We start from the raw sequence: 12608 nt of genomic DNA, 5'->3' as shown, positions 1-12608 counted from the left end.
GACCAAAACAGCAAATCCATCATATAACTGCACAAATGCGTACAATAGACGAAGTGCGTCAGTATGATGTGCATGTTCGTCTGCGTCTACTTGCATCGTATGTTTTAATGAGCAGCACTGAAGGAGGGAGGAAACAATAGCATGTTAATGGGATGAAACATGTCTTCGAGCTTCATTGTCGAAACTGGAGATGAGAGAACTCTGGTGGAGCTGGAAATCCTTGGGAAGAAGTAAATAAACCCCTTTATTACACAGCTCTGCTACATGCTTGCTGCAGGTCTCAGGCTCTTAATGGACGAGGATAAATACATCAGCACACACACACACACACACACACACACACACACACCCTCCAGAGGGAACATGAGCAGCGCTGCAACGAAATTGAACCCGCCATGCCCTGATGTAACCAGATCGTTTCCTTCATATGAGCTGAAATCTAGTTTGCTTTCCATCAATATACAACATATGAACTCATTAAGCATGTTTTCTAATTTTGCCAGCGGAACAAAAGAGCGCTGGCCTGACAGCAAATGAAATATAATTTCCAGTAATATTATTTCCTAGATATTCTTCCCAGTGTTTCCCTCGGTGGTGCCACCTCCCACAGCACTGAGTTAAAGTCTCGGCGTATATATTTTTGCTTCCTCAGTCTTTTTCCGATGCAAAGTGTTTGGCATTCAGGTTGGTTATTGCACCAGCCTCACATCTCCCATCCACACTTTCTTATCTTCCCTCCTGCTATCCGTCTTCTTTTCCGTCACCTTAACGCGCAGAAGGAGCAATCAATCGCCTGGCAACTAGGGTCCTTCTTATCACCTGTTTCTCTCACTCTGACACCTGGTTAGAGACTGATGGCGAGGTCATCAATAGACGTATAGTTTCCATCCATTTTCCTTTAATGTAGTCCATCTGGCTTGTGTGTTTTCTTCCGTCTATGTGGCCTCTGTTTCTCTTTCCTCATTTTTGTCCTTCAGCCAGTTTTATCAGACCAACGTCTTTATTACACCCTCCATGGCTCCAGGGACCTATTCTGAGTCTTCTGTAATGTGCATATTTCTTTGTTCTCCTTCACTGAGTGTCATTTGATTCATCCATTTTCTCTCTTACTGCAGATTTAGAGGAAAGCATTTACAAGAAAATGTAGTATCTATTTCCAGTTAATGGCGTATACTGTAGAACAGTAAATATTATTGCCCCTTTAGTGGATCAAATTAGTCGGGATTGTAATGGAAGCCACATTATGATGGCTGCTGTTATTCTCTGTTAGAGGGTAATGTCGCCATGAACTTTAAGTGAATAATTAAAATACATAAAGTTATTTCATCATGCTTATTTCCATGATCACAGAGGTTTATTGGACTTAATTTTTATTTCATATCACCTTTTACTGTGATTATTTACAGCACTAACTAGCAGGTTGGTTTATAAATACTTGGCACTGCTGCTGCTCCAGCTGACGTGCTAATTGGCAACACATTGCTGATAAATTGTTGAGGAGTTGTTGCTCTTGCCACCTTAAGAGGCAGGGAGCTTGTGATTGACTGAATGTTGAGAGGATGGTGACAACGCCACTGCCATGAAAAGTAACATCATGAAACTAGGATGGCACTCAGTAGAGCACATACCTCTGCCAAGGCCCAACAGTCCCCTTTAGCAACATCAAATTTTACTCACTCATAGGTATGTAACAAACTAAAATGTGTTATATGTTGAAAACTCCTGAATTCCTTCTTATCAAAATATATATTTTTAGCAACGAATAAAATTATCACAGTGTCAGGGTTTTCATTCTCATGGTTCGTGGCCAGCTTGGTCAGCAGTAAGCTGATCATAGAAATGACACAGTTGTAAGAAAAGCTGCAGATGATGCTCCAACAAGGTCATTTGGGAACTAGATAAAAGAAGCAAAATGGTGCATGTTACCGTGTCAGTTCAACTGCCACAGTGTTGAACTGTGTCAGTAGCGGTTGATATAATAACTGAATGTTCAGTTCTAGCCAACTGGTTGCAGAATAGCCATGAAATTACATTACAATTACAGTTTTATGAATAAAAACAGAGTTATGAAATAAAAATCTATAACCAAATAAAGAATGATACACAATACAACTCAGTTATTATGATAGTGTTAAGTAACATTTCACTGTTGCACATTGAAAATCAAGGTTAGAAAAGCTAAAGAAACCTGCTTAAATACGCTCCCTTGCCTCTTGACACCTGACACCTATATAATCGCGATGCCAGTCAGTGCCACAGCTCTGCTTCATATAAAGATTATCAAACAAAACTTTTCTGGAGGTGTTAATTCAGTCTTTTTTTAGAGGTTGTAATAAGTGGTTGGTGGGTTTCTAATATATTTTTACCCCATCGTGTTTATAAATTGAACATTCAGAATGTTAGAAACACCTTTTCAATACAACGCAGTCCAGATCAACACCACTGCAAAGTGCAACCTCGATGACAACCATAAGGTTAATTAACACCTCCGACAGTGTCAATCTAAATTGAATATTTATATCATTGTAAAGGTAGAAAATATGGCTGATACTTGTCATTATGTTGCTTGTTTGTGATGCATTTTAATGATAATTGCTTTATCAACTGTGTGTTGCAGTCAGCAAGAACACCTTGTGTAATATTTCCCCAGTGTGTCGGTTCGATTTTGCTACACGTCTCATATATTACGGCGTGTGTATAATCTCTAGTGAAGGATTTGTTTAAGCGAGCAGTGCACATACACAGGTGCATAAACATCACACGCCCTGCGGCATAATTGTCAACTCCAAATCCTCTGCAGGTGATGCTGAGGCACATACTGGAGGGCAGCCTCATTTCCATTTCAAAAAGCTCCATACTGGGACGCATGTGCACATAAAAGCACACGTGTTGGCTGTGGATGCCAGCGCTGCAGTGTAAATCGATATTGTAAATAAAGCTTCTCCCTTAGGTAGGTTTTGAACCCAACTCTGCACATTATCTTTAAGGTTATCATTCAAACAGCGGGAGCGACAGAGAGAGTGGCTCACTAAAAACTTCTTAAAATATGCATGTTGTTTACCAGATGATTTATTCATGAATGGATGTGTACTCCATTATGTGTAGGCTGCTTGTGTGTCACTCTCGCTGATGGAAGAATCACTCTGGGAATAAGTGCACAACGTGAAACTATGGGCTGTAGTGAAACCTGACCAAAGGTTATCTGTTGGAAACAAGTCTGTGTTTAAACGTTGCTGCGTAGGAGTTGCTTCTTTTCCATGAATCTCATTCATATTTCTCTTCTGCCTCCAGATTTCGATCCGAACCTCGGGATGATGGCTGGAATTACCCCCCTGAATCCAATGATGCCCGGTCTCAGCATGGTGCCCGCCCCCCTCTCCCAGGAAGTGCCACTTGTTAAGGAGATCATCCACTGCAAGAGCTGCACCCTGTTTCCCCCCAACCCCAGTAAGTCATAGTATCATGCTGATCCTGCACTGTGAGCCCACGCGCTGTAGACAAATTGATAATCACAGGTCTAACGTACTATCGTAGAAGACTAAGAAAGCCATCTGCAAATGAATGAATTTTTCCTTCATAGTTTAAATATTAAAAGTTAACTTCCATTTTCCTTTGATCGGTTAACACATTTACAAATGAGTATGTTTTTTGATCCTTTGAATTCTTTGAGTAGTTGTTTTACAACTTAGCCCAGAAGATCTGCTTCATTTCCACTGAATGCAAGAAAAACTAATACCTGGCAAATTTGTGTTGTTATAGCTGAAGTCATGTTTGTTTATTTAGATTTTCCATCTCTGTGAACAGTCTAGATATTTTTTCATGACAGACCAAAGAACCTTCATGTAAATGTTGTTCTGACTTGGTACTCCAATAGGAGACACATCAATCAACAACGCCTGCGCAAAGAGTTGATCATCTGTGTTGTTCCTTCTCCATTTTTTTTACCTCTTCTTCCAGCCCAGTCATTAACGTGATCACCGTGTGCTGTATCTGAATTCACACAACAAACTTTCTCAGTCGCTTTATGTTATCCGACTAGAGACGTGCTGCACAAGCGGTTGTTTATATTTTCTCTCCTCTGCCATCCAATTATCTGGAGTTAGAAAAGAGGTAGTGGAGGGCGGGCGCTTTGCTTGATCCCACCTTCGCTTTTCAGATTTCCTGCTACAGAAAAGTTTCTGTCTGGGAACTTTATTCAAACAAGTCTTACAAGTCATCTTCAAGGTGAACTAAAACAAAAGCCTCCTCACTGCCGTCGCAGCTTGGGAGTTTACAATCCTTTCACAAAACAAAACCCACACTCTTGTATTCTTTAGGTAAATATCGTTCTTTTGCGGCACCTATAACAGTGTTTTAAAGTTATGCTTGTTTATCTGTTGTTGTGCATTATGGCTCACAATAAACTGTCACAGCGTGGTGCAGTGGGAAAAGCTGATTCAAAGTTTAACATCTTGCTAGTTAGTTATCAGAATAGGGAAATGAACTAGGTACATATAAACCCCGAGGCTGTGTGCGAGTTCAGCTTGTCAAGCATTTCCAAAACAACATGAAAGCCTGTCACAATTACTCTAATTCAAATACAGCTTTGGTCTGTGTTGTTTGTGGCCTGTATGCATAAACGGCCTAATATTTTATTTAAGTGTATGTTTGCCCCCAAAATCTGAAGCCGTTTTAACCTTACTCATGCACGGACACAACGCTTTATTGTGGACCCTTGTCGTTATCACACTTAACTTTCAACTCTCTTTCCACCTTCCTTTGTACTCTGTCCCAGTTACTCTTCACTCGCTTTTTTGATCCCCATCTCTGCCTAAGATCTTCTCGCCTGTCACCTATTTCAGTCCCACAAAAAGAAGTTAATCTCTTAGCCAAGTATTTCGAATAGGCAGACATCTCAGGAAAGCTGCCTGGCCTTGATTCTTCTCATGAAAGTCAAGTAACTCCGTAAGATTCAGCTCTACGTTGTACACTTAAGCTACTAAACCCTGGGAGTTGTGTTGTTGGGGCCAGCAGCTCCTGGTGCCACGTCTAAAGACAAATTGGTCCCAGGCGAGGGGCCGACTTAAAGCAACTCAAAGACTTATACAGATTGGTGTATCTCGCAAGATTGTGGATTGTATTAAAGTCTGTTCATGATTAAATAGACTTCTAGATTCTTATCGTGTGATGACCACCAGCATGTACTGTACTGTGGTGGTTTGCAGCTTAATGTAAAAAAATGTGGGTGAGGGCGACTAAAACGTGTTTCTTTCTTCGTAATGAGGTGAAGAGGGAGCGTGAGATCCAGACACTTGATGGTTTAAAATATGGACAGAGCTTTTGTGTCTGAAAATTAAAGTCAATGCAAGATTTTGTAAACCTGCATCTCATCAGAGCACTTGAACAAATATGAGTTTAATGTCTTATGTTTGGGTAACCCCACCTTTCTTGGTAAACCTGTGCATCAGCGTGATCTCCTCCTCTTCCATGCCTATTAAAAGTCCATCGACAGCCACACCAAATCAAATGAAACTGTCGTGAATCTCAGCCGTGCACTGGCGTCAGTGCAACAACACAATTTTCTGATGTGTTCCCTGGTTTGGCTGTAGATAAGTAGATGATTGTCTTTAATGGGGACGGGATGGGATATGTGTCATACAACCGCCATCTCTGGCATTACAGACTTTTCTATTCTGAATGCTTTAAGTGGTTTGTTTCCTCTTTTTAAATGTCTCTGCCTAACTCAAGTGGTTGACATCACAGCAGGTAAATACATCCAGGCAAGTGAATTGGTGTGTGAGCTGAGCCTCAAGGCAAAATGTCCTACTCTTCCAGTCGGTATACAGTGGAAATTGAGGCTGCAATCACCCGAAATTGGTTTGCCTATATGATGTCTGGGCTCATCCTCCGGGACAGGGTCAGGAGCTCAGACTTCCAGGAGTAGAAGGAGTAGAACTGCTGGTACTTGGCATTGAAGGGAGGCACGTGCAGCTTGAAGGAGACACTGGGTCTGACCCAATAAATGCTGTCGGGATTATGTATTCCACCTAGACCGAAAGTGCCTCCGGATCCCCCTCAAGGCACTGAAGGACATGGCTGGAGAGAAGGACATCTGGGATATGTCCGGAAAACCTCTGCAGTCAGGCAGTGGGAAATTGATAGATGGATGTAACACCTTATTGGGTATTTTCCACCCAAGGGAACAAAGCTTACACAATCACTTCATGAAACAGGCACATGTCACCAATTTCTGGAAATAAGCAGTTTGACAAGTTATTTGTTCTTGCGCAAAAAAAAAAAAAAATCCGCCAGGCCCATCACATCACAAAGGTAAAATGTGTTTAAAGTAAGTGTTATTGTTGGGGAGGTTATAACAGCTGTCTCACTGAAGCTGTGTCTGCTCCCCGTCAGATAAGGCTGAGGGGGAAATGAGAGAACATTGATGATGGAGGCGAATCATTATTTCATGCTGCATGTTGTCAAAAGTACTTTGGAGGATAAATATATTAAGAGATGAAGAACATGTTCCAAAATCTCTGCCATGTGTTACAACTTCATCATTTTTAGTGTTGATTATTGACCCATGTAAACGATATATGAATATGATGAGTAGCCCTCAGAGATCAGTTAAGAGAAGTATTGCTGTGAGCTGTATTTGGGATGCAGATGGTTCGAGTAGTTGTACAGTATGAGACGAGCAAAGGGAAGCGAGCATTGATGCATTCAGACTCGCTGCAAATATAAAGGTTGCCTATGGTGTCCATCACAAGTAGTCATTGCCCTGTAGTTGCACACACTCAAGCAGCGTCCCCTCTCGCTGACCTGTAACAGAGCGGCAGCAACCCCCCATACTGTCGCCTAACCTTCACCATCAGCGTGCGTCCTCATCAAGCTCTTTTCTTTTCGTCGCGACCCTCCACATTCAGCCTCAACACATATTTCACCTTCTCCTCCTTCCCACTCACTCACTTCCCACTTCATCTGAAATGGTGTCGTGTCTTTTCCTTACTAAATGGTTTCAGAAACTCTGTGCTCGACCTTTGGACCCGTGGACTCACTTTGACAATCAAATTTCAAATCAAACTCTTATTTTGTCCGTCTCTTGCTCTTTCGAACTACTGAAGGCAGTCAGGGAGAGATACTTCATATTAAGGAGAGATGAAATGTGTTCTTTTGAGCTCTGAGGATCCTTGTAGTGTGTGGAGAGTTACATATTCACAGATGTACACACTCCACTTGGCTCAAACGAAGACGGATGTCACAGGATGTTATGATCAGTTTGTTTCTTTTGTCTCGCTGCTGATAAAGATGTCTTTAGGGCTGCCCTTGAGTAAAAGAAATTGTTGTCATCTCAATTCTTAAGTTAATTAATTTTTCTTTAATTGAAAAATCTTCATTCTCTCAGTATTATAGTTTCTCAGTAAATCAACGCAGTCATGCCAAAGGTCAGCGTATTAATCTCATAATGTGATGCTGTGGATGTTTGTTCAGTCTTTCCAGTAATATGTAATAACTTTAAAAGTAGTTTTTCACTGAAAAAGAGACAGAAAAAGTAAATCTAAATTCCTCAGTCAACCAAGACCCAATGAAAAACTGAATAATCCAGTAACAGACGAGGCAGAAACTGGCAGTGTGTTTACTGACACTGCTGTCTGTTTCTCTGTTTGTTAAATCCTCATGTGAGCAGGTCCACGCCTGTTGTTTGTTCATGTGTGACGTGAATGAACTAAATACGTTTACTTGAGCTTGTGTAAATGTACTTTATCTTCTGAGTAACAGTCCTGTGAGAGTCGAAGCCTCCTCCCCATGGCAGCCCCTCGGGCCATAAAAAGGTGTTTAGCCAGTCGGAGTGATGGATGGTGATGACCCGTGTTAGCGTAGCAGACCAGTGGGTGGCCACGCAGGCAGCAGGCCTGTGGGACGGAGCTGGACTGAGAATCAGCTGTGTGTTTGCTTTGCAGAAGCGTCTGTATTTATCCAAAGTAACATGTCAGAATAAAAACACATCAACCAGCTTATTAGTCAGCCAGTGAGTCATAATATCTCCAAATTCTGTTTGCTGATTTACTAAGAGTCAAAATCAATAACCAAGTGTCCAGAAAAATTGCATTGTAGTGTTCGGCAGCGCGCCTAAATGAAAAGTATGTCTGTCATAGTGTAGGTAATACTTGTTTCATTAATAAAGCCCAAAAAAGTGGTTATAGTGGCAGTTATAAAAACAGAAAAGGTAATGAAATCTGGAGGAGCTACCGGCTGCTGCTGTTACAGAAAAATGGACAATATTTTCAATTATCTTAGAATATAAAGCAGACATCAAACACTTCAGATACATTGTCTTCATAACCTGTTAATAATGTGTTCTCTCCGTCTCTTTCTCTTTTTTTTTCTACCCTCGACCGTGCATCCTGTCAGAGAAACTCTCTGTATTTTAAGATTGTCTGCCTTGAAGTGTCCGTCTCACAATTACTCACAAAGGGCCGCGCAAATCGAGTTAGAATTTGGACAAAAAATGAGATTTCACTATCTGTCTGGCAGCAGCACTCACACGTTATGATGTCCACAGTGAATCCTGCCAAAGCTGCTTCCCCCGTCCTCTCACTGTCTTTCTCTGCCGCAGGTTCACCTGCTTTTTATTTGCATAATTAATACGATCACCAGGACTGTCATATATATTGTATGATATCGTGTATTTATTGTAATTCAATCAGTGACGCCATGAATAGTTCATCAGTGCACAGTGCATTTGCATAAAAGTGTCCTAATGTGCTGAACAGTAGGGTTCAGTAGCACAGCAGGTAGCAGAGAAGATAGCATATTTATCTGCAAACAGTTGTTGGCGCCACACAAATGATCCAACTGAAGCCAAAATATCTAAAAGTTTCCTCTACAAAACAAGTTTAATTTAATTTGCGAGATGACATATTGTGTTCCTGCTGCACTGCACCTGTTCTCCTCTCTTTGTCCTCACTGCTCTCCCCATCATCACCATCACCACCGTCAGCTACTTATGGACCAAAAAGGTCAGTTAATTTGGAAGTCTTTGTTGCTCCTGCCAGCAAAGATTTTTCTTGCCATCGCAAGCTTTTTTCTGCACCTCCTTTACTTCATCTGTCCATATTAACTCTAAACTGGTTTGATCTGCCAACTATGGAGGTCAAGCACTGAAACTTCAGTCAATATTTTGCTTTACCAGTCACATTCAAAGGAAAGAGGAGGCAGAGGGAAGGCGAGGCTGGTATCTGTCTGTGGGAGAAAGTTAAAAGAAAGAGACCACGCTGGCTCGGACTCAGAAACTGAAAGTTTTTTGCAACTCTTCAGAGTACTGCATGAGAGTACAAGGAGTTCTGACAGCAGGGGGATTATGAGCTGATAAATCTTTTTAGCCAGGAGAAGACTCTGACTTTGGATCGTTGTGTTTTCACTGCTGACATCCCATAAATATTTTTCTTTTTGTAGAAAACGTATTCCAGTAAGACGGCTGTTTTATTTACCATCACACTGTTAGGAGGCATCTTTAATAGGAGCCCTAACGACAGCTGGCTCTACTGAATGTGAAGCAGCGATAGCAACTCAATTCTGATATCTTCTCAAATTGCAGTGCTCCTTACTTAGTCATGTAGGAGGCCAGCCATCCTGCTGAAAAACAAGTCTGTGGCGTGTTTTATTCTTTCTTCACCACCCAAATCTTGTGCTGCAGTTGACGGTTGGAGTGAAAAAGAAGCAGTAAATTTAGATTTTATCATGACCTGTTTTTATACACAGTAGGTTCTTGTGCATGTAAAAGATTTAAAAAGTTAAAGTTAAAAAGGTCAAAGTCTGCACCAACAGAAGCTCATCTCTCCCACAGAAAACACTGCTCCTGAAACGCCTCATCAGTAGTCCCCTCCCTTTGATTCTGTGACTTTGTGACCTCACACTACGTCACAGAGTTACACATTTGCATAATTTATGCCTAGCTGCTAATTTGTCACAGAAGAATTGATTTAGCGCGGCTGCCCTGTTGTTGTTTGTGGTGCTGGGTCAGGCCTGTGCGAGCTAACCAATCAGAGGAGACTGGGTATTCAATAGGAGGGGCTTTAAAGAGACGTGAGCTAAGAAAGAGCGTTGCAGAAAGACATAATGAGAAAATGTATGTGTTTTTTGAGCTTTAAAGCTTGTAATCCTATTCTAGTATTCTAGTATTGAAATGATGAACCTGAAAATGATGAGATTTGGTTCCTGAGTTAGTTATTCTCTTCCTAATAGACTTGGGCTGAGAGTTGGCAGGGGGTGTTGAGGGTTTTCATAGGTTTGCTTTGGCTAATAGGAGTTTAAAGGAGGAACCAGAAGGCAAAAATCTGTTGCACAACTGTTTGTTATACAGAACAGACTTCTCTGCTGATTACCAGTGGTTTTGCCGCAGGAGCGTTTTTCAGTTTGACAGGCTTGAAATCTGTTTGATTACACTTAAATTAGACCCCAAGATATCTGAATTACTCCACTTGGTGCCGATCAGCCGGGCCCTTATGATGCACCTCAGGTATCCAACCAAGTTCAGCCCCAGTTCATTTCAGAGTATCGATATCTACAGGGGCGGGAGCATCAGTAACTCTGATTGCACGGCCTTTCTAGCAGACATCCGGAAATACAGCGTTCTCAGCGTTCCACTGATTAGCCGGTGCACTCCTCATAGACCCAGCTAATCACATTCATCATGGATGAGAAGCTTGATCTATTGGAGATTAGATCAGTCAACACTCATCTGTGTTGAATAAGTGATTTCTGCAGTGCAGGGGACCTTCCACATGAGAGGATTCGCAATCACTTTGTGGCCAAAAAGGATTTCATTTTCATGCATGGAATGGTTTGATATTAACATTTATTTAACAAAAAATGATCTGAGCATATTGCTCCAAGTTATCATTATTCATGCATTAAGCTTTATCATTTTTTAGGTCATAAGTGCTTTGTTTTAAATATGACTAAATTGAACTCTGCCAGCATACAGCTCCAGAATGTGGTCTGTTTTTCTAACTATGTTGTTCTTAAAATCCTCCTCTTTGAATGTTTACGTGACCGACCTGGCCCGTATTCCTCTCAGTGTGGATGTGGAGTGTGACCTCAGATTGTTCCTGGGATTTATTTGTCATTTATGCCTCCTGGATATAATGTGTTTGCTTTTGTTTTCCTTGGTTATGATGAGGGGATTTGATGCTTTATCATGGCCGACTCCTTGTGCGCCACTTTTCCCTATTGTGTATAATAAGGCTCAGTTTCTGTTTGTATGGATGGATTTCACTTCCATCATATTCTCGTCTGTATTTTTAACTTATATGCATGTTTAATATGTTGATCCACCTGGTAGGGAGATTATTCACTGGCTTTTGTTACTTGTTGTATATTCAAATATGGCATTTGAGGTTAGAATTGAATAGATATTATTTTGGATTCACGCTACAAGTGAGCAGCTGCTTCTTGTCTCTCTGTTCAGATATTGTTATTTGAATTGTCTTTTATTGACTATACAAGGAGGCATACATATTTCTTTTTGAGTGAAACCAAAGAGAGGAAATAAAACCTACTCCTCTGGTCTGCCAACATGATCTCAAGCAGCGATGTAATCAAAACAGCATGTTCTTGCCATTGGATATATTGTTTTCAGCGTGTCAAAGAGCATAATTCATACTCAACATCAACAGCTTCAGTGCTCGGAGACAGCTGAATCATTTCTTGAGTTGTTTGTACAACCTCGACGTAAATGCAACTGCACGGAGTTTCATCACTCAGTTCTTCCCTGTCTTGGTTGGCTCACACATATATAACGGTGCCTTCTCTGCTTTGTTCCGCTACTTTCGAACAGACCTTCCCCCTCCAGCCACAAGAGACCGCCCTCCAGGGTGTAAGACGGTGTTTGTCGGCGGTCTGCCAGAGAACGCCACCGAGCAGCTCATCATGGAGGTCTTCGGACAGTGCGGTGACATCACAGCCATACGCAAGAGCAAGAAGAACTTCTGCCATATCAGATTCGCTGAAGAGTTCACTGTGGACAAAGCTCTCTTCCTGTCCGGTGAGCTGTGGTCACTCTTCATCTTACTAATTGTCTGAGTGCTGAGTGAGGTATAATAGTGTAGTGTGTTTTTGTCAGGGCCATTTGAATAAATAACAAGCAAGAATAGAGATTCCCCACAGTTCACTTTTCCCATAGTCACTCATGAACATGGAAACAGGGGGTGCTATACATGCATTTTTACACTAAAAAAGAAATAAATGAATGTATAAGTTTAGCCAAATTTTCAAGAAGGCCCAAATAAAGTTCACAAACTTTCTCCTTTCTCAACGACTTTCAAAACTGAGCAGTTTTATAAGGGAGTCTGGGGAGGTCTTCTCATCTCTCACCTCTTCATCTCCTTGCTGTTGTTGGCTGTAGTTGCTGTGGCTGCTCTGACCTACAGCAAGTTGGTGTTCAGGTTTGACGTCTTCTGCTAAATGTCTGGTTCCTACAGTCACTGTGTAGAATGGCGTATGTGCAGAGTTTGACACCAGAAGGCTGTTTTCACATTCACTGCTGCAAGAGTAAATTTTCTCTGCTCTTTGAAAATCCGTTTTGAGGAGGCGGGCTTATTAGAAAGGATTTGTGACATCAATACTGA

The 12608-nt window shown here is 41.4% G+C and overlaps 1 protein-coding gene across 10 annotated transcripts in view; it reads left to right on the top strand.

Annotated features, from left to right (window-relative positions):
• enox2 (ecto-NOX disulfide-thiol exchanger 2) overlaps positions 1-12608 on the top strand; it is a 192214-nt gene that overhangs the window by 144364 nt on the left and 35242 nt on the right. For all 10 annotated transcript variants that reach the window (XM_084352685.1, XM_084352690.1, XM_084352684.1 and 7 more), the window contains 2 exons: positions 3292-3447; positions 11819-12025. In XM_084352685.1, the coding sequence (XP_084208811.1) occupies positions 3292-3447; positions 11819-12025 (363 nt within the window). The remainder of the gene's footprint in view (positions 1-3291; positions 3448-11818; positions 12026-12608) is intronic.

This window comes from Pagrus pagrus (assembly GCF_965226575.1).
Source record: "Pagrus pagrus genome assembly, chromosome: 5".
Lineage (NCBI taxonomy): Eukaryota > Metazoa > Chordata > Actinopteri > Spariformes > Sparidae > Pagrus > Pagrus pagrus.
Note: the sequence above shows the minus strand (reverse complement) of the source record. Positions and strands in the feature narration are given on the sequence as shown.